General features: G+C 39.7%; 1 protein-coding gene across 4 annotated transcripts; it reads left to right on the forward strand.

The window, feature by feature from the left end:
* The first annotated feature begins 52 nt into the window (after positions 1-52).
* On the forward strand, positions 53-22,045 carry LOC102060661 (sulfotransferase 6B1-like). Of its 4 annotated transcripts, none has more exons than XR_012579564.1 (10): positions 53-184; positions 1,704-1,948; positions 3,378-3,517; positions 4,181-4,270; positions 4,915-5,041; positions 5,807-5,901; positions 6,413-6,569; positions 7,489-11,397; positions 13,077-13,165; positions 14,384-14,396. XR_012579564.1 is itself a non-coding variant. In XM_005495533.4 (7 exons), exons 1-7 carry the CDS (start codon positions 12,967-12,969, stop codon positions 19,086-19,088), a joined length of 939 nt encoding a protein of 312 aa, XP_005495590.3. In that variant the 5' UTR covers positions 11,445-12,966; the 3' UTR covers positions 19,089-22,045. The 4 variants fall into 4 exon arrangements, 1 of the variants encoding a protein (XP_005495590.3); XR_012579563.1 differs by lacking the exon at positions 53-184 and having other exon boundaries at positions 1,373-1,948; positions 7,489-8,905; positions 11,270-11,397; XR_012579562.1 differs by lacking the exon at positions 53-184 and having other exon boundaries at positions 1,373-1,948.
* Positions 22,046-23,035: the final 990 nt, after the last annotated feature.

Genomic DNA, 23,035 nt, shown 5'->3' on the forward strand with positions numbered 1-23,035 from the left:
GAGTTCTAATTATATTTTTCTCCACAAATACAGGGTTTGGCTTTTTTTTTCCTCTAGTCCCTAAGGATAAAATATGCTTCCTGGAAATAATTGGCCCGACTGCCTTTTCTTGCAAAAATACACTGGAAATTCTCTGGAAGTTGCTCTGGAATATGTTTTTCATTTTGAAAACCCTACTCCAATGGTAAGCTATTACATCCCATGAAGCTAATAATTTACTGGTCATTTTCCCTCTTTTTCCAACCTTAGGGATGACTGTACCAAATAATTCTTTTGCCAGCAGGTAAAAATACTAAATAAACACATTTTTTTTATCTTTAGTCCATGACAATTTATTTTCAAGGGAAGACAGGGAAGAAAAATTATGTAAGTTGCTTTTTGCTTTGCTAGGGTGGCTGGTTTCACATCACGAATCAGCAAAAGTGCTACTTCATAGGACATTTTTAGCTGATGTCAGTGAAATAAATGGTGCAGGTGATGCCAACTTTGTGCCCTTTGGCACTCGTCATTGATCAGATGGACCAGGCCATGTGATATCCACTGGTTTCAGATTATGCCTGTACATAGGTAGTCTTTCTATGCTGACAGTGTTTTACAGAAAGCAGGGGGGTGAAGAGAAAAGCAAAGGATTTTGTATAGACTGGAAAAAGTAGATGTAAAAATGTAGGGCTAGATCATCCCATGGGCACAGCATTATGGCTCAGGGACCAGGGAGAGCCCTGGATCTCCCTTGAATCCCTTGGGGAGAGCAAATGGCAAAAGCATGCAGGTATGTAGTTGCTTGTCTGATTCCTTCCAGTGCCCAACAGGCAGCAGTCAAGAGATGGAGATAAGAAAGGATGGCATGTAAATTCTTGGGGGAAAACTATTTTCTCATTTTTTGTGACATATCCATCCTTTTGCCAGAGACTTAAACATTGAACCTGAGCCTAAAACCAGTTCCTTTACTGGTGTCACTGCAGTCAGCAGCTCATCATGTGAAGTGCATGATAAACACTACACACCATAGTTGAGGTTATGTTGTTATCACCTCCCTAAGCACTGATCAGTTGTCAAACAATGATTGAGCTCATTAAAGAAATGTAGAAATGAGTAATTTTTGTGTAACCACCAGGAAAACAGACCTCTGTAGTGCAGTCTGATGAGTGGCCCAAGAGTGCCTGTGCCCCTGTGCCCCCCTAGGCTCCAGCGGCCGGAAGCAGCCGGCCACACTCACAGGAGTGTCCTCAGCTCAGTCTCTAGTGCACTGAACATCTTCTCTCCCAATCCCAACATATTTTATCTAGCTTTGGGTAGAATGATGGCTAATATAATAAAGAAAAAAAGGAAATCCCAGTGGTAAGTACTGGAAAGAGATGAACTGTGTTGAGGATTTCGATCATGACTTTTCAATTCTAATCTGCAATTCATATAGCTCTATTTTGTTACATTCAGTTTATAAAATCAGTGTTGTAGACACAGAATTATTGGCATGATATTTTAAAATTATCTAAGTCATTTTAGTAGAATGCAATTGCATATGGCTGCTTATCTGGTTTGTTTATGTTCAACTTCTATTGATTTCAAAGGTCTTTGACTGGAGCTGCATATATCTTCACAGGTTCAAAAAACGGTAAATTATTGTTCATAGGGTCAAGATAAAAAAAGAACAACACACCAAGCATTTATTAAAGGACAATCTGTGGGTTTCTCCTTCTACACAGCATTTCACATTGTGACAGAGCCTGTGTGTGAGAGAGAAGAAGAATGGAGAAATCCATGAACACATCTGATGATTTCAGAGATAAGGCAATGATAGCTGCCAGCTCCAAGCATCGTGATGAACTCCTTTTTTCTTATAAGGGAATTCTGTACCCTACTACTGTTTGCTATCTGGAAACATTCAAAGCCTTGGAGTCCTTTGAAGCCAGAAGGGATGACGTAATTTTGGCAGGATATCCTAAATCCGGTGAATATATTTATTTTTTTTCATAAATAGATTCTGTAACAGCATGTAACAAGGTTTGGACCAAATATAGGCAGTATATATGATTTATAGCTACAAAATATGATATATTACGCTAAATAATTGTATTTAGAATGTTTAACAAATTTTGTAAAACTGATTTCATTCTCAAAAAGCACCAGAATTTCTTTATGAATATTAGATATGGGAAATTTTCTAAAAAACTGTGAAAAATATTCTGATTTTCTTTTCTATAGCATCTAAAGGTTTTTGTTGTCTTTGCTTTTCATAGTCATGAAGTTAAATGCACAAATTGGAGAGAATCAAAACACAGTTTTTTACACCAGCGGTAACTAGGTCTCCTCATATTCCACGATCTGCTCCCACATGTATATTTATAAAGTTAAGAGCTTTATGTTTTTACAATGTAGCCTTTGATACCTTCAAATGGCATATTCAATATTAATTTGTTTAATTGCCATAGATGTCAGAAATAGCTATCAAAAATATTTTTGTAGTCCTTGAAGTGATTACACTGTTCTTTAAGTGTTGGGAAATCAAGAGGTCATCTTTGCTAGGGTTGCAAGTTTACCCTACCTATGGCTCCTTCTGCCTCAGAGAAATGGTCCACATGCAAGCCAAAGGTTTGGATTTGTTGTGTCTCATATACACTTTAATCTTGCTGTTTCCTTCTTCCAGCAATTGGTTCACAGTGCCTTATAGTGGATATTCACAAATGACAGGATTATGAAGGCTTTGCTTTTTCTTTGAACTTTCTTTTTGAAGAAATGGAATGCACTTGTTAAGATTGCAGTGAGAAAGATGTAGGGACCCAGTCTCCAGAAGTCAGGATATAGTAAATCAGAGATGGGAGATGTATGCAGGCTCTTTGTTATCTTTTGAAGAAACAGATAACAAGCATGTCTAGGAAATATCTCTTCAGAGAGGTTTTTCCTATTGTTAAAGAAAATGTGTGCACAATTTTTTGATCTAGTTCTTCTCCTGTTTTGAGTATTGTGACCCATCTTTCTTCCAAAGATAATCCAGCACAGCAGAAAACACTTCATGTATTAGCTTTAAAGTACAGGTTCATCACCCCAGTCTCCCTTATATGTGTCACAATAAAATTTATTACATTAAGGCAGGTTTTCCTAGTTGAATCTCTGTGGTTCTTCTCCCTGATTAGTCAGTTTACAGTATACAAGTAAGTTTACAGTGTACTGAACTGTTCAAGTTGGAGAAATATGTCCTGATGAGGAGCAAAGGTAGGATCCTGGGTGGTGGTTGACCAGACAGTCAGCTGTGATTGTATGACATGAAAGGAGACCAGGTAACTCAGCTGGTAGTACTAGCACCTCTTGACTTCCCTGGTAAATCCATTTCTGTCTATTCTAAAAGTTTTACAACCACTTCTGTATATTTCTTCTTTCAGGCTCAAACTGGCTAAGTCAAATCTTAACTGATCTGATAGCCATATCTCAAAAGAAAACACCAGGTAGTGAAAGCACTGTGAATGCTGAAGAACCAAGACTGATTCCCTTCATTGAAATCGGAAATCTTGAAAAATATGAGGTGGGAACAACAGAATATGTATGGAAATGATCAACATTATGTGCTTCATATACTGAATACATGATGTATGAACTCTTCCATTTTTCTATAAGAACTTTACTACTCCTCTTTATGTGGCATCTGGTCAGGATTAATTTACTATGGACTGTCAAATATTGAGGGTTGAAAAAATATTTCAGTGGGACTTGAGAAGAGGACATACCCATGAGATACATAAGAAGTTCAGAAATTCAACATAGCATCTTTTGTATTTAAGAAGAGCTTCATGAAGTGTCAAATCATGTAATATTAGCATTTGTCTCTTTTACTAGCTCTTCCTCCTCCTCCCCTCTCTCTGACCTTGAGATGCTTCAGCTTTCACAGAGAGCTAATGTGTACCCTACCTCTAGATCTGATCTCTTGTCTACCAGACCTGAAGAGAGTTATCACAAAAGAGAACTAACAATGAATAGTATTTTCCAATTGTTCATGGGCTTTTGAACAGTAGAGCTACTCAGAGCAGCCCAATAATATCCCAGGAGAGCACTCACTAAAAACCCAAAACCCATTTATATCAGCCATTAACTGTAGATAAGTTCATCAAGGCCATATTTTAGCATAGGTTAATGAAAAGAATACTTGTACTAACTGAGCTGTCCACTTTCCTCCTTCCAATTCTTCAAGCGAATGACCAAATTACCTTCTCCAAGATTTCTGGCTACTCATCTCCGTCCTGAAAATCTCCCCAAATCTATCTTCCAAAACAATGCCAAGGTGAGTGTTGATTTTAATGTACTAAAACAAACACTTCTACGTTTTTTTTCAGTTTAAAAAGAAAATGTAGTACTTTTCTGGCAGTTAAGTATCACTCTACTACCAAGTGTTTAGCCTGGCCATTTCTACATGTTTATGGCTCTATATGTTTAAGTACTGCCATTCATCTCACTTAACCACAGTTTGCCCTTATTGCCCCCTTTGTGACAGGTTCCACAAGAGAGTTACAGGGTTTGAACAAATCCTCCAGAGGCAAAATGGATTTTGATGGGATTTTCTGTGGGAGGAATTTTATGGCATTCTTGAAAGTGAGGGCATTAATGCATCAAATTTCAAGAAGCATTTATATTTCTTAGAATTTTCCCTGTCACTTCAATGATGACCTATGCTTGTATTGAGCAAAACATACTTAGAATATGCATAAATAATTTGGTAAATTTGTAAAAGATAATAATTATAGGCAACCATCTTCTCATGGTACCAAACCTTCTGAATTGAGAATGAAATTGCTACTTCTGCAAGAAGCAACACAAGGTATTAGAAATCCCCAACTGCAGTTATAAAGTATATTATTGTTATTTCTTTTTTTATGCTGTATTCTTCTACGTCTTTCCCTAATAAATAATATTTTAATTTTATTCTAGATATTGTTACTGATTCGTAATCCAAAAGATGTTGCTACATCTTATTACCATTTTTCCAATGGCTTGCCACTTCTTCCCTCCTATGAGACCTGGGATGATTTCTTCACAGATTTCATGACAAAGAAAAGTACAGTATATGTTTCTGTCTATGTCAATTGTCCAATGATTTGTTATTTTATAAGAACCTTTGTTCTTTGGTAAATCAGGTTCACTAGGATCTTTTGGTTTGCAGTACAAAAGACAGGGAGATTAAAGACAGAGAATTAGAATTCTGAACTGAAGTTTAGCTTACTGGTCTTCCTGCTTGAGGCTACTATTTAATAAAACTACGATTCCAGAGACTTCTTGAATTTGTACATACTGGTATTTTTCCTGGAAAAAGCAGTTCTTCCTTAACTCTACCTTGGGTCCCCTTTACCCCTGCTCTCCTGTGTCCAACATCATGTGTCTGTGGTGATATATAATCACCTCAAAGGCACATTGGATGAAAGGAATTATTTGGACTAAGTCTAGTGCATTAAAATGGGGACTAATTCTAATGCATTGTAAAAGGGAAAAAGTGGCTGGTTTAAGTTTATGAAGTTGGCATAGCTCATGGCCAGCAGAAAAGAAGGTTCAACAAGATCTTAAACTGGATTCAGGCAGTCTTACAAGATGGTTGGCAAGATGATGGCTTTTTTGGTGAACTCAGAGCTGTCTTGAAAAGGTTACAAGTTTTATTTGCTGACTTACAAATCGTATCATATGTTTGAGCCTGGAGCAAGACCGGACTACAGAAGTGTGTAAACCCTGCCTGACATGATTAATATAGCCCTTGGCTGACATAGCTTCATGAGCAAAACCTGTATGATCTTAATTGATGCTTCATCTTGCGATCCTTTGTTCTGTTTAGTGGCTTGGGGATGCTATTTTGAATACCTTTCTGAATGGAACAAATATGCTGACAAAGAAAATATTATGACAATAACTTATGAAGAGGTAAAAGAGGTAAGGTTATCAACAGTTACAACAATACTTTATACTTCAAGGGATTTTTCCTGAACCAATACACCCTTATATGAATGCAAGGTATCCAAGGTGTGTGAGAGAGATTTTTGTTTTAAGGGAAGAAAAGGTGAAATTCAAACTTAAAAACCTTTGTAAAATTTTGCTTGTGAAAATATTTCTTGTTATTTTTTTATCTATGATATAAGACCAAATATTTGTAAATATAAATTTCCAGTAATATTTTTAGGAAGAAGCCTAAATTATTACAGCAGTGTAGATTTTGCTCACCATTAAATCATATATAATATTTTGTAACATAGAAGAAGAGAGCTCGTAATCTCCTCCAAAATAACTGGGGAGAAGAGGAACACTCTTGGCCACTGTAGTCCTAGAGAATTCTACGAATACCCTATGTATGCAGCCAGCAGAGCGATATAGGAATGTGCAAACACCTTGGAAAGCAGAGTCATTTGTTTGAAAGTCATGCCATATGTTACCTTTCTCTTTCCAGAATCCTGCCCTGAGTGTGAAAAACATAGCTACGTTCTTTGGAATTCCTCTGACTGAGGAACAGCTCCAGCTGGTGGTAGAGAGGAGCAGCTTCCAGTCTATGAAGAAAAACTCAGACAAGACCCATGGGTCATTTGGCAAAATTTTCTTTCGTAAAGGTACGGAGCTTCAGGGGGCTCAGAGGTAGAAATGTGCCACTCTCAAGGAATTGGGCCATTGTCTGGTTCTTTTTCCTGCACTCACATTAGAATTGTAAGATAGTGTCAAGCAGGTGATCACTGCTTTTCTTGAGAAAAAGGACAATTGGTGAGGAAGATGCAGAGCAAGGCTCTCACAGCAGAGCCACTCCTGGCTGCTCACAGATGGCTGGCAGGAAGGAGATCCTGTTATGTGCCTGAATTCCTCTCCACCTCTGTGCCTGGATCACCAAGTGCCCAGCCTTTGGAGCTGGCAGCACTGGGCCAAACTCAGCCTGAGTTGAGTGACCACACTTTGTAGGAGAGCATGGGAATCTTCTGAGATGGCCACTGCCAAATTCCTGTTCACTCTTACACACTAGAACTAAGCCAAGCTAGCAAGAATCCAGGTGGACACAAGAGAGGGAAGGAAAGGGAACTATTTTGCAGTGTAATATGGGGGAGGTTGACATGAGGAGGGCAACCTGGTTGTCAGAATCTATTTCTGCAATTAATGTTAAAGAAGTAACTGGATAAAAACAGAAGCTGCCAAAGGAGCAGATAGTCAGCTCTGCCTCCTGGAGGATGATTCTTAATTCTTCATGACCTTCCACTTTGCCAGTCATTGCTGACTAGAGGAGATGGATGGAGGGAAACAGAATTTTAGGCTGCCTTTTTGAAATATCGCCTTAAGAGGAGTTTGTTCTTTTGCATGATTTAAGATGGTTGACATATATATGTAACTCCTCTGACTGCAGAAAATTACATTGGTATAGAAAAATGTTTCATCTGGAAAATGGATCAACGTGATTTTGTGTTCAATGCAATAAAAATGACAGCTGTATAGAAAAAACAATGAAATATCTTCATTTACAAGAGATTGTTTTTTGCTCCTTTGAAGGTGGTGTAAGTGACTGGAAGAATCTTTTCACTGAAGATCAGAATGAGAAAATGGACAAAGCATTTGAAGAACATATAGCAGGAACGAAACTTGGGAAAAAGTTGAAGTATGACTTGTACTGCAAAGCCTGAAGAGAAATGAAATGTGGTTAGAACAAGAACTTTGCGAGGCAGACTCAGATCGTCTGAATGCTATACACTGGAAACCTAGATCAAATGATCCAAGTATCTTAGAATTACTGTAAGAATCATTGCAGCAGCCTTTACAGTGACAAGCCTTTTGTTTAATGGTGACATCTTTGGCTACACCCATTTCCCAAAGATGATGTAAACTAATGATATTTACAAATACTCAACAGCCCTGTTCCAGATGTCACCTGGAAGGAAATGCCCCTTTTCTTTCTAGACAAATTCTACCTCCGTAGCCGATGTCTAATTATTTAGCATGTAGATTATTTTTCCTTCAAAAATGTTTCAAATCAGTCAACATCTTCACAGAAAATATCTGATATATGTGTAGTTACTGTTACCAATACTGTATTCAAGGGCATGAAAGAGAGTGAAAGGGCCCCCAAAACAGGGTAATTCACCTTCCTGTATTTCCTGTCTGTGTTGGGATGACCAGTGGAAATATCCATTTCACCATCTCAGCACTCCTTACCTTCTAAAAAGGTTACCCCCAGAACACAATTACAGCCCCAGAAGAACAATTTCAACCAAAGACTAAATTATGGATATGAGGAGAGAAAATGAAAGGCAAGAAGAAGAATTTGATTTACACTATTCCTATAAAACTTCACATGCAAGTGTCCCTCCTGTCAGATTTAATTACAAAAAATTCTCAGATGTGAGTATTTGATCCTGAGAAATCTGGTTTGGGTGATACCTGTCCTCAGGTCTGGACATTGCCTTACAGTTCCTGGATGTAGGACAGAACCATTGCCTGTAAGGAACCTTTATCCTGGGATGTGTATCCATTTCTGGAGTACTGTGAGGTAACCAATAAGTAGGGAAGTTGAAAGGAGTTGAAAAGAGCAATAGAGGTCTGCCTCTGCTTCTGCCAAGGGATGAGATGTGACCCTGAAGCCAGCAGGGTAGCACTCCACAGTATCTGCTCAACAGCTCTGCCCCTTTGACCTTGGGCACACCCTGTTGATTATTCACCAGGGCTGTGATTTACCCTCAGCTGGCAACTCCCAGCTCAACTCAGTGGCCCCACAGGGCCACTCACTCTTTCACCTGCAATGGGATGGGGGAAGGAAACAGAGTGAGAGGAGTCATGGCTGAAATAAAGACAATTAAATACCTCAAGCAAGAGCTATGTGTGCAAGCAAAGCAAAGTATGGAATTCATTCTATCGTACTGGCAGTCAAATGTTCAGCTGTGCCCAGGGCTCCATCACCCATGACAGTGACATGGTAAGACAAGTGCCTTAGCTCTCAGCATCTCTCTTTCCTTCTTCTTCCCTCACATTTTATTGCTGAGCATGACTCCATATGGGATAGAATAATTCTTGGGACAGTTGGGGTCAGGTGTCCCATCTGTGTCCCCTTTTAATTTCTTGTGCACCTTCAAGCTACTCTCTGGCAGCTCAGTGTGAGAATCAGAGGAGGCCCTGACACTGTGTAATTACTGCCAGCAATGACTAAAACATCTCTGTGTTACCAACATTGTTTTCAGCACAAATTCAACACATAGCTCCATACCAGCTACTATGGGGAAAATTAATTCCATTGCTGTGAAAACCAGCACACACACATTTGTTGAAAGGTTACAGTACAACATTGAACCAAACTTGAAACTTGGTTGACTTGAAACCAATTGAGAGTATACCATCAGCCAGGTGTACATGAAAAAGTGAAGTGTAATGGATGTCCTACTGGTGTCTTTATCCTTTCTGGAACCAATTGGCTTGAACAAATGGTGAAGGAGTTGGCAGATGCTAAATATACAGAAGAGGAAATGAAAGAGAGAATAAATGCTGAAAAGAAGCTAGAGACATTCCAGCGTCTAGAATTTGGGGATTGTGGGATGTATGAGATAAGCAGGGAAATTCTGGGTAGAAGAAAGAGCAAGGTATGCTTGTGTAGATAATCGATAATCAGGTATTATGACAAGTTTTGATCTGATGGGGGAAGATGACCAGAATGAAAAAGACTCTAGTATTCTAGAGGAAAAGAAGAGATGAAGGAGGATCCTAGAAATGTGTACAACACCTAAGTTCTCTGGCCCAAAGGGCCTTTAAGAGAAGTTGAGAAAATCCATCCTGATCTGGTACTGAGGATTAGTTATTTTTCATCTCCGTTTCAGTACCATCTATATTGTAAAGGCAACATTAGTAGTATCATGCAGGCTGGTACATAATTTTTTTCCCGGCAGTTGCTTCATATCTGTCATATAATCCTGACATAATAGGTCACGTGCAATCATGAAAGTTTGATCCTCTGCATTTCTTTATGTGCCTATACCCCCCAGACAGCAGTCCCTGCCAGTCTTCAGAAGTTCTCCTGCACTGATCATTTTGATGGCCCATCTTCCCACCAGGACACTGGGTCTGAAACTCTCCTGGAACAGCCATAGAAGGGTCCTGGACAGGGTGCAGTCCCTTTATTAAGAGTCCTTAATTTTAATCCCACTCTGCCTGAGCTCCTCTGAGCTTGTGGAGACAGGCCATGGATGAGCTGATGCCATGGGAGTATGTGGGCAGGGTACTGTTTTGATTCCCCCTTCATTGCTCTGCTGCACTCCTTTGTGGGTGTGCAGATAGCTTTGGCCTCATAACCTAAGCCATCCTCACCCCCTGGGCTCAGTTTGAAGGCTTTGATTCTCCTCTGATCAGATCCACACTAATTTATGCAAAGGGGAGAATGACACTTATGACATTTCCATTTTAGAGCAAATCCTACTTTATGCCCAGCTTCTCATGGGCTCAATCACAGAAGCTCAGGGCATCTCAAGACCTTTGCAGGCTTTTCTTTGCTTTTATTGTTGTTGTTGTTGTTATTGCAGATGAATGATCCGGGGCATTTTAAGGTACCTTCTTGAAGGCATCAATCTTAATGGAACTACCTAAACACGGAGTCGGTTATTTTAGAGAACTAATATATGGAAGCCTTCTCCAGAGTTTTACTGAGATAAATGCCGATCATAGAAATAAATATAAAAGCATATCTGTTCTTATTTAGCACATGAGAGCGCATGTATTGAAGCTTTCATACTTTGAACCTCTTTCATTTAACAGGGAATGGATCTGCATGGGCAGATCAGTGCACTATGTAAGGGCCAGCTGGCACTGTCCTGTAGCTGTCACAGAAATGTCTCCAGCCTCCTTCTGCAAAGCTCCATAACCAGGTCTGGTCAGTGTGGGAAGTCAGAAACTTTCAGAGTAACGGAGGTGGCTTGAACGACAAATACCATTAATCTGGAGATATTAAAATCATTTTATCTTTTCTTCATTTGCTTCTTAATCTCTGTATGTTTTAAAGCTGCTTTATAGAAATTTTGAATCAAGTGATGCTTTCTTGTCAGTCTGTGGGTTCACTATTTAACAGGATCACTGGGTCTTATATCACATAGGAGGGGCTAGGCACTTCTCCTCCTGTCTCTCAGCTCAGCTGCCATGGCAGATGTCTGTATCTAAGGCTCACACTATGAAATCTGGATCCTGACTTTTTTTTTGTCAAGAAATGTAACTGCCTTCAAAATCCCTCCTCTCGACATACATCTTCTAATTATATCCTTCTCCACAAATTCAGGGTTTTGCCTTTTTCTTTTTCCTCCAGTTCCTAAGGATAAAATATGCTTCCCAGGAAATAATTGGCCCGACTGCCTTTTCTTGCAAAAATACACTGGAAATACTCGGGAAGTTGCTCTGGAATATGTTTTTCATTTTGAAAACCCTACTCCAATGGTAAGCTATTACATCCCATGACGCTAATAATTTACAGGTCATTTTCCCTCTTTTTCCAACCTTAGGGATGACTGTACCAAATAATTCTTTTGCCAGCAGGTAAAAATACTAAATAAAAACATTTATTATCTTTAGTCCATGACAATTTATTTTCAAGGGAAGATAGGGAAGAAAAATTAAGTAAGCTGTTTTTTGTTTCGCTAGGGTGGCTGGTTTCACATCACGAATCAGCAAAATTACTACTTCATAGGGCAGCAATTTTTAGCTGATGCCAATGAAATAAATGGCGCACGTGATGCCAACTTTGTGCCCTTTGGCACTCGTCATTGATCAGATGGACCAGGCCATGTGATATCCACTGGTTTCAGATTATGCCTGTACATAGGTAGTCTTTCTATGCTGACAGTGTTTTACAGAAAGCAGGGGGGTGAAGAGAAAAGCAAAGGATTTTGTATAGACTGGAAAAAGTAGATGTAAAAATGTAGGGCTAGATCATCCCATGGGCACAGCATTATGGCTCAGGGACCAGGGAGAGCCCTGGATCTCTCTTGAATCCCTCAGGGGTAGCAAATGGCAAATGCATGCTGTATGTCATTACTGGTGTGATTCCTTCCAGTGCCCAACAGGCAGCAGTCAAGAGATGGAGATAAGAAAGGATGGCATGTAAATTCTTGGCATAAATTTTGGGGGAGAACTATTTTCTCATTTTTTGTGACATATCTATCCTTTTGCCAGAGACTTAAATATTGAACCTGAGTCTAATGTCAGTTCCTTTACTGGGGTCACTGCAGTCAGCTGCTCATCATGTGAAGTGCATGATAAACACTACTCACTGTAGCTCAGGTTATATTTTCACCACCTCCCTAAGCACTGATCAGCTGTCAAACAATGATTGAGCTCATTAAAGAAATGTAGAAAGGAGTAATTTTTGTGTAGATGCCAGAAAAACAGACCTCTGTAGTGCAGTCTGATGAGTGGCCCAAGAGTGCCTGTGCCCCTGTGCCCTCCTGGGCTCCAGCGGCCGGGAGCAGCCGGTCACACTCACAGGGCGTTCAGCTCAGTCTCTAGCGCACTGATCATTACTCCCAGTCCCAACACATTTTATCTAACTCTGGTGATAATGATGAGTGATATAGTAAAGAAAAAATAGAAAATACCAGCAGCAAGTACTGGAAAGTGATGAACTGTCTTGAGGATATTGATCATGGCATTTAAATTCCAATCTGCAAATCATGTCGTTCTATATTGTTCTATTCTGTTTATAAACTCTGTGTTGTAATCCGACCTTTTGGCATGATACTTTTCCTGGAATGCAATTGCATTTGTCCGCTTATCTTGTTCATTTACGTTCAACTTCTATTGATTTCAAGGTTCATATTACGTAAGGTCTTTGACTGGGGCTGTATATCTCTTCACGGGTTCAGAGAAAGGTAAACTATTGTTCATAGATTCAAGGAAAAAAAAACCCAAACAGCAAACCAAGCACCTATTAAAGGAGAATCTGTGGGTTTTCTCCTTCTACACAGCATTTCACACTGTGACAGAGGCTGCGTGAGAAAGAGAACAAGAATGGAGACCAGGAAAACATTTATTGGTTTGGTAGATAATGCATTAGCAGCTTCCAACTCATTGCATCGTGATCAATTGCTCTTTTCTTACAAGGGAATTCTCTACCCCAGAATTCTTTACAGTCCTGAAGTGTTCAAAGCCTTGGAGTCCTTTGAAGCCAGAAGAGATGATGTAATTTTGGCAGGATATCCTAAATCTGGTGAATATATTTTATCTTTTTCATGAACAAGTTTCTGTAATCGTAAGTAACGAGATTTGTGCTAAATATCTGAAATACATATGATATGATACATAATATGATATGATGCTAAATAATTATATTTAGAATGTTAACCAATTTTTGTAAAACTGATTTCATTTTCAAAAAGCACAAGAAATGAATTATGAATAGTTGATATGGGAATTTTTTTTAAAAGACTGTGAAAACATTATGATTTCCTTTTCTATAGCATCTAAAGGTTTTCATTATCTTTACTTTTCATAGTCATGAATTTAAATGCACAAATTGGAGAGAATTGAAATACAGTTTTTTACACCAGAGGTAACTAGGTCTCCTGATATTCCACCTTCTACTCCCACATGTATTTTTGTAAAATTAAGAGCTTTATATTTTTACAATGGAGCTTTTGGTACCTTCAAAAGGTGAAAATTCCTTAGTTTATTTCCCATAAATGTCAGGAAATAGCTATCAAAAATATTTTTGCAGTCCTTGAAGTGATTGCATTGTTGTTTAATTATTGGGAAATCAAGAGGACATCTTTGCTAGAGGTGAAGTTTACCTACATATGACTCCTTTTTCCTTAAAGCACTGGTCCACATGCAAGCCAAAGGTTTGGATCAGATGTGTCTCATATACAGTCAATTCTTGCTGTTTCTCTCTTACAGCAATTAGTTCACACTGCTTTACAGTGGATAATCACAGCTGACAGGTTTATGAAGTTTTTCCTTTTTTATTTTGTGCACTATTTTGAGACCTAGTTCTGCTCCTCTCTTGAAGTACTGTGACCCATCTTTCCTCCAAAGATATTCTAGCTCACCAGAAAACACTTCATGTATTAGGTTTAAAGTACAGGTTCATCACCCCAGTCTCCCTTATATGTGTCACATTAAAATTTATTACATTAAGGCAGGTTTTCCTAGTTGAATCTCTGTGGTTCTTCTCCCTGATTAGTCAGTTTACAGTATACAAGTTAATTGATGGTGTACTGAACTGTTCAAGTTGGAGAAATATCTCCTTATGAGCAGCAAATGTAGGATCCTGGGTGGTGATTGACCAGACAGTCAGCTGTGATTGTATGACATGAAAGGAGACCAGATTACTCACCTGGTAGTACTAGCACCTCTTGAGTTTCCTGGTAAATCCATTTCTGTCCATTCTAAAAGTTTTACAACCACTTCTATGCTTTTCTACTTTCAGGCACAAACTGGCTAAGTCAAATCTTAAATGATCTGATAGCCATATCTCAAAAGAAAACACCAGGTAGTGAAAGCAGTGTGAATGCTGAAGAACAAGAAGAATTCCCCTACCTTGAAATTGGAGATTCTGAGAAATATGAGGTGGGAACAGAATATGTATGGAAATGATCAACATTATGTGCTTCAAATACTGAATATAGGAAATATGAACTATTCCACTCTTTAATGCTTTCACAGATAGCTAATCTGTACCTTACCTTTATCCATTGTCTAACAGAACTGAAGAGAATTATCACTGGCCTAACAATACATTGTGATAGATTGTTTTTCTGTTGTAATCTTAAGGTGTTCCTTACTGTGAGTTTATAGTACTTTGTTCCATGTACTCCATTCAGTTTCCCCAATAATTTTGCCCTGAAGTCGTTTACTACTATTTTCCCGCCTAATCTTATGTCAGTCTACATTTCTAACTCCCTTGCATCTCCCTAATTTCCAGACCCTTCCCTGCCAATCCTGGAAGTACTGCCCTCTTGCCTTGTTCATCAAATATAATCCCACCCCTTTCTCTAGAACCTTCCTTGTCTCTTACCCTTCCCTCGAAGTTCCATTGGTGTGCCAAGCCTGATCCCCTCCCATGTTATCCCCTATTGGTTACCTAGAATCTGATCCTCACCCTACATTCCTCCTGTTCTGCTATTGGTTATTCTCCCCGAATACCCTCCTCTGTTCTTAAATTGCGGTTAGCCTGTTCGAGCTTTGTGGCTTGTCTTTGGACTCTCTAGGAGATTAAGCCCTCTTGAGATCTTACACAAGTGGCCCCTCTCATCTCTGTTGTTCTGGCTTCCTTGACTCGGGATTCCCATCAGCAGCTGCACAGAGCAGCTTTGCTGCCTCTGGGAGTTGGGCAGCCCTGCTGTACTGCCCCCCAGACCGGCCTGAAGGGCGGAGTCGGGGCAGCCACCCTTGCCACAGGCCAGGAGGTGAGGGCTCGACGGAGGTCACCGAGCGACTGCCCGTGTCAATGGATAGTCTTCATTCAATTGGTCATGGCTTTAGAAGATTAGACCTACTCAGAGCAGCCCAATAATATCCCAGGACAACACTCACAAAAAAGCCCTAAACCACTTGTATCGGCCAATAACTGTTGATGAGTTCATCAAGGCGCCATTTTAGCATAGGTTAATGGAAAGAATACTTGTACTAACTGAACTGTCCATTTTCTTCCTTCCAATTCAAGCGAATGAGCAAATTACCTTCTCCAAGATTTATGGTTACTAATCTCCGTCCTGAAAAACTTCCCAAATCTATCTTCCAAAACAATGCCAAGGTGAGTGCTAATTTTAATGTATTAATCAAACAATTCAACAGATTTTTTAAAGAGCCAATGTAGTACTTTCTGGCCAATTTTCAGAATCACTCTTCTACTTAGGTGTTTAGGGTGTTTAGCCTAGCCATTTCTACATGACTGTTTAAGTACTGCTAACCTGTTTAAGTACCTCACTTAACCACAGTTTGCCCTTATTGACATCTATGTGACAGTTTCCACAAGAAAGTTGCAGGGCTTGAACAAATCCTCCAGAGGTAAAATGGATTTTGATGTGATTTCCTATGGGAGGAATTTTATGGCATTGTTGCAAATGAGGGCTTCAGTGCATCAAATTTCAAGAAGCATTTATATTTTTGTGAATTTTCCCTGCTGCTTAAATGATGACCTATGCCTGTATTGATTAAAACATACTTAGATTCTGCATAAGTAATTTGGGTAATCTGTAAAAGATAATAATTCTAGGCAACCATCTCATGGTACCAAGAGATGGTTGCCTAGAATTGCAGAATTTGCACTTTATGAATTGGGAATGAAATTGCTACTTCTGCAAGGAGAAGACAAGGTATTAGAAATCTCCAGCCACAGTTTTAAAGTATATGATTTTTTTAATGCTGTAGTCTGCTATGTCTTTACGTATAAATAATAATTTAATTTTTTTCTAGATATTGTTACTGATTCGTAATCCAAAAGATGTTGCTACATCTTATTACCATTTTTCCAATGGCGTGGCTACTGTTCCCTCCTATGAGACCTGGGATGATTTCTTCACAGATTTCATGGCAAAGAAAAGTACAGTATATTTTTTTGCCAGTTTCAATTATCCAATGATTTGTCTTTGTCTAAAAACCTTTGTTCTTTGGTAAATCAGCTTCTATAGGAATTTTTCGTTTACAGTACAAAACCAGAGATTAAAGACTGAGAATTAGAAATCTGAAGTCTACATGCTTGTCTTACTGCTTGAGGCTAAATATTGGTCACACTGCACTTCCACAGACTTCCTTAATTTGTACAAACTGGTATTTTTCCTGGAAGAGGCAGTTCTTCCTTATCTCTCTCTTGGGTCCCCTTTATCCCTGCTCGCCTGTGTCCATCGTGTTGAGTCCTTGGAGCTAAATAGTCACCTCCAAGCCAAATTGGAGGAAAGGAATTATTTGGACTATGTCTAGTGCATTAAAAAGGGAACTAATTCCAATGCATTAAAAAAAAGAGAAAGTGATAGCACTGGTTTAAGTTTATGAGTTTGGTATAGCACGTGGGCAGCAGAATGGGGGTTTCAACAAAGTTTTAGACCGGATTAAGGCAGTCTTACAAGATGGTCTGCAAGATGATGGCTTTTTTGGTGAACTCAGAGTATTCTTGAAATGCTACCAAGTTTTATTTTTCTGACTTACAAAAGGTATCATACGCCTGAACCTGGAGCAAAACTATAATTCCCACAGAAGGGTGTAAACTCTGCCATAGACATGATTAATATAGACCTTGGCTGACACAAGTTAATGAGTAAAACCTGTATAATCTTAATTTATGCCTAATCTTAGTTGTTTTTCTGTTTTTTAGCGGCCTGGGGATGCTACCTTGAATATCTTTCTGAATGGAACAAATATGCTGACAAAGAAAATATTATGACAATAACTTATGAAGAGGTAAAAGAGGTAAGGTTATCAATAGTTACAAATACTTTGTACACCAAGGGAAATATTTTTCCTGAACCTGTTCATCCTTGTATACATGCAGAGTATTCAAGTTGGGTGAGACAGATTTTTGTTTTAAGGGAAGAAAAGGCGAAATTCAAACTTTAAAACCTTTGTAAAATTTTGCTTGTGAAAATGATTCTTGTATTTAATTTGTTGTGATATAAGACCAAATAATTGTAAATCCAAATCTCCAGTAATATTTTTCAGGGAGGAGTGTTTCTGTGTTTAGTAATGTGGATTTTGCTACCTGTAAATCGTATATAATATTTTGTAATCTACAGGAAGGCAGCTTGTAATCTCCTCCAAAGTAACTATGGAGATGAGAAACACTATGATCCACCCTAGTCCTAGAGAACTCTGTGAACATGATATGTATGCAGCCAGCAGAAAGATACAGGGAAGTGCAAACACCTTGGAAAGCAGAGTCATTTGTTTGAAAGTCATGCCATATGATACCTTCCTCTTTCCAGAATCCTGCCCTGAGTGTGAAAAACATAGCCACATTCTTTGGAATTCCTCTGACTGAGGAACAGCTCCAGCTGGTGGTAGAGAGGAGCAGCTTCCAGTCCATGAAGAAAAACTCAGACAAGACCCATGGGTCATTTGGCAATGTTCTCTTTCGCAAAGGTAGGAAGCTCCAAGTGGGTCATAGATAGAAATGTGCCACTCTCAAGGATTTGGGCCATTGTCTGGTTCTTTTTTCTGCACTTACATTAGAATTGTAAGGTAGTGTCAAGCAGGAGATCACTGCTTTGCTTGAGAAGACTATCCAAGGAGAACTGGTGAGGAAGATGCACAGCAAGGCTCTCACAGCAGAGCCACTCCTGGCTGCTCACAGATGGCTGGCAGGAAGGAGGACCTGTCATGTGCCTGAATTCCTCTCCACCTCTGTGCCTGGATCACCAAGTGCCCAGCCTTTGGAGCTGGCAGCACTGGGCCAAACTCAGCCTGAGTGGAGTGACCACACTTTGTAGGACAGCATGGGAATCTTCTGAGATGGGCACTGCCAAATTCCTGGTCACTCTTACATACTAGAACTAAGCCAAGCAAGGAAGAATCCAGGTGGACACACAAGAGAGGGAACAGAGAGGAGTCACCTTTGCAGTGTAGTGTGGGGGACATGAGAAGGGCAACCTGGTTGTCAGAATCTATTTCTGCATTTTACATTAAAGAAATGACTGGATAAAAGTAAAGCTGCCAAAGAAGCAGAAAGTCAGCTCTGCCTCCTGGAAGATGATTCTTAATTGTTCATGATCTTCCACTTTCCCAGTCATGGCTGTCTAGAGGAGAGGGATGGAGGGAAACAGAATTTTAGGCTGCCTTTTTGAACACAATCACATAAAGAGCAGTGTGTTATTTGGCATTATAGCAAAAGATGATTCGCCTATATATGTAAGCTCTCTGATTTCACAAAATTTTATTGATGTAGAAAAATGTTTCATCTGGAAAATTGATCAATGTGATTTAGTGTAAAATGCAGTAAAAATGACAGCTCTACAGAATATAAAATGAAATGTCTTGGTTTTCAAGAGATTTTTTTCCCCTTCTTTGAAGGTGGTGTAAGTGACTGGAAGAACCATTTCACTGAAGATCAGAGCAAGAAAATGGACAAAGCATTTGAAGAACATATAGCAGGAACGAAACTTGGGAAAAAGTTGAAGTATGACTTGTACTGCAAAGCCTGAAGAGAAATGAAATGTGGTTACAACAAGAGCTTTGCAAGGCGGACTCAGATCATCTGAATGCTATACACTGGAAACCTAGATCAAATGATCCAAGCACCTTAGAATTACCATAAGAGTCATTGCCACAGCCTTTATTGAAACACTGATGAGCCTTTTTTTTATGCTGCAACCTCGGGCTACACTCACTTGCTGAAGAAGATGCCAACTAAACATATGTAGAGAAACTCAACAGCCCTTTTTCTGCTGTAACCTGGAAGGAAATGCTTCTTTTCTTTCTAGATAAATTCTATCTTTATAGACAATTTCTAATTATTTAGTATGCAGATTATTTTTTTCTTCAAAAAATTTTTTCAAATTATTACAGAAAATATCACTAGCAAAAATAGGGATATGACAGAAGCCTAATGTCAAAGGAGATCTTCCATGAATTCAGCACAAAGTAAATCAAAGGCAGAGAAAGCAGAAAGAAGGGGAATATGGATCGGAGTTCTTAGGGCTCTTCATCTCTCTGAATGCAAAATATCAAGATGAATTTCAAATTATGGGCTGATGGGCTGGTGTCAATGGGCAAGATTCCCTCAGAGGCACTGCTTTCTACAGAATTATAGAGCAGCCCAGTTTGGAAGAGACCTTGAAAAGTCTTCTGGTACAACTTTTCATGGGAAGGGGAGCCTGGAAGAGATTCTATCTAGATATCATGTCATGAAAACCTCCAGTGATGAGGATTCTACCACATTTCTGTAGGCTTTGTTCCAGCAACTGGTTGTTCTTGCTGTAAAGAACTTCATGTATCAAGATTAAACATCCATTGTTGCAAGTTGACCTCTTATCTTCTCCATGTGGTGTTTGGTGAATAAGGAGCCTTTATCCTCTTTGTAGCTGCCTTTAAAGGGCTGGAAACTGTGACGAGGTTGTCCCTGAGCCATCTCAGCGGTGTAGTCCTCATTAGTCTGTGTCTTTCTTGAAAATGTCTCCACTGAGGTAGTGGGGCTGTCAAGGGTGATGGTGTGAGACATTGCTCTACCCAGCTCTCTTGTACTGCCATTGGGATTTGCCTCTCTAGACACCGTATTTCAGACTTGTCCAGGGACGTATTCTGGAATAAAAAAGGCAAAATAAGTTTCTGTAAATATAGTTGAATTAAAAGCCAGAAAACCCGCACCCCATCTATAGATCAATGACCTAAGCAGATAAGATGGAAAAATAAAAGATACAGTCGCAATGTGAGACAGGGTATTTGAAATTTAACTTGGTACAGAAACCAATTTTGGATTTAGCTGAAGTCTGCTTGTTTAGTCTGTAAGCTTAGGTGCCCACAAAAAGGCCTGCAGAGAGAACAAAGGAGATTCAAGGCTGCTTAGGAAGGAATGCAAGCATCCAAGCTGAAGAAAGATCAGAAGAGGCCCCAGGGAAAAAAATCAGACGGAAAAATTGAATTGGGCTTGCGTGACTGAATAACTGAGCAGGCTGATAAAAATTGATATGACAGTTTGATACCTGTGCATGTGTCTTATATGCACATGCAACAGGTTAGGCAATAGACTCAGGAATTTTCGGGGGTGCACATGTTCTTGGGGAGCATACGTCCAGTGCTGAAATAAATCATACCACCTTTACAACTTTTACAAGTTGTAGAATTTTTTCTGGAAATAAAAAGAATGAAATATTCAAAGACTTTTTGTTTCACTTTTCAAAAGCTGATTGATTCTGCTTGGACATAAGTGGACATGTAGAGTTTTGGAAAGAAATAGGAGTGCCAGACGTGATAGTTAGAATATTTTAAAAAGAAATTAATGGATTCAAAATCAGAGCAGCAGAAAGTCCTGCAGCAAGGCATCTTTGAACAACTGCAATTTATCTGTAAGCAAGCAGAAAGGTACCAGATTCCTGGAGGAGAATATACAAATCAGCAGTGTTTTAAAACTTGTGAAGGAAGAATCAGAATAAAACAGTTTCCTTAACTTGATACTTAGGGATGTAGTAGCAAAAATGACAAAGCAGCCGAATATGGAACATTTTGAAGAAAATGAAAGAGTAAATAAAAATTATGGTAGAGAAATTTGTGATCCTCCTTAGGGTAACTTACTTCTTGAATAAGCCACTGACAGAAAATAAAAGAGATTACAGCATTGGGGAAGGCCTGAAATTATGTGACTTAAGAGACACGAATTGATGTGGAGATGGCAATGTACAAACATTGGTCATGGAAATAAAAGTACCGGAAGATGACTGAGGCTCTTAGAAATTCATACAACAGCAATAAAAGGAATTCAGAAACACTGTCAGCAGCAGCAGGACTTTCAGGAATATGCACTTGTTCCCATGGATATGATGAACTTGGTTGCAATTGTTTGCTTATGGTCACACTGCATATACTGGTTGAGAGCAGAACTGGGAGGGCAATTAAAGCAATCTCCTTTAGTGGTGAGTTCTGATCACAATCAATCTTGTTTTTAACACTGATGGGCAGACTAATATCATAGAGTGCATCATAAATGACGGACTTGTAAAGTCTGGGGATCAGAATAGAGGGCTGAAAGGAAAATGGCAAAGCAATTTGAAACATTACACTTTGAGAAGATGAGGGAAGACAAAATTTAGTAAAGGTGAATGTAAAACTCTATGTTTAGAAAAGGGAAGCCAGGGTGCAGGTACTTGATGGAGGTAAATCTATCAGGCAGCAGCTGGCCTAAAAACACCAGAGGAATCACTTGGCAAGGACTAACATGATGACAGTCCTAGAACAAAAAGGCTCAGATGTTATTTTGGTCTTGCTGGTCTGGTAGAAAAGCAGACCATGATCTGTTTGTGCATTGTTATCCTCTCCTGTGTCATCCCAAGGTCTGAATTCATTTCCCTTTGTACCCTTAACAATCTCACTCTGAAGGTCAGAGCTATTAAGAGCCATAACACCTCATGTGCTTTTGCTCCATTAGAGATACTCAGTGGGCCCTTGCATTCAGGGGGGTAAGGAGGTGGAAGATGTGGGATCCCAGGATTTGAATCCTGGCATGCCGAGCCCCCGGGACCACCCTTGGGGGGCCCGGGAGTCCTGGAATGTTGCCAGAAGTGTCTGGTGGCAGGACTTTGACCCTACACGGGAGACGACACCTTTATGAAGATAAGAGGGCCTCACCGGGGTGAAGGGTGGAAAGATTAGCTAATTAGAGGGTGAGAAACAGGGTTTAGGATTTATGTACAGGGGGGTTTAGAGGAGTAAGATGGAGGAATTGGGGTGTGTCCTACCCTCCTTCTTCTTCCTTCTCTCCTCCATCTTCTTTGGCCACGGTGGCACCTTTGGATTGGTCATTACTAAGAGTACACCGAGTTATAAGAATAGATGGTATTGGGGAAAAATGATAAATATTGTATACGTAACTAGGGGTATAAAGATACGTGGCGGTCCATGGGACGGCACAGTGTGCCCATGGCTGACTGCTGTGCGGATCTCTGTTGAGTTGAAAGAACATCTTTTAGATAAACAATTAATAAACATAAAACCAGAAAGAAGAACTGAAGCCTCTTCTCGTCCTTTGATACGCGGGCTGCGTCAAGGCCACCTCCGGGCCACCTCCGGGCTTCCCAGGCCCCTCAAACAGCCGAGATAAACCGGACATTTGGCTTCCACTGGGTGAGCTCTGACCACCACAACCTTTCGGGGGGGCCACCACCACCTTCAAAGCCCTGAAGAAAAAGAGAGAGAAGAAGAAGGAAAAAAAAAAGCCAACACAGACTGCAAAAAAAAACAGCAGTCACTGAGAATTCCATCTCTCAGTTTCTGCCGAAGACAATCGTAGCAGAACAGCCCGGACTGGAACCAGAAGGCGCCCTGGAACCACTTCTCCTGATCTGCTGGACAGTGATCGAGACGTCCAGACTGCTCTGAACGACAGATTCGGTAAGAAAGCCTGAAAAAATAACAACATGGGAGGCACACTTTCCCAGGA

The sequence above is a fragment of the Zonotrichia albicollis genome, chromosome 3 (genome assembly GCF_047830755.1).
Source record: "Zonotrichia albicollis isolate bZonAlb1 chromosome 3, bZonAlb1.hap1, whole genome shotgun sequence".
NCBI lineage: Eukaryota > Metazoa > Chordata > Aves > Passeriformes > Passerellidae > Zonotrichia > Zonotrichia albicollis.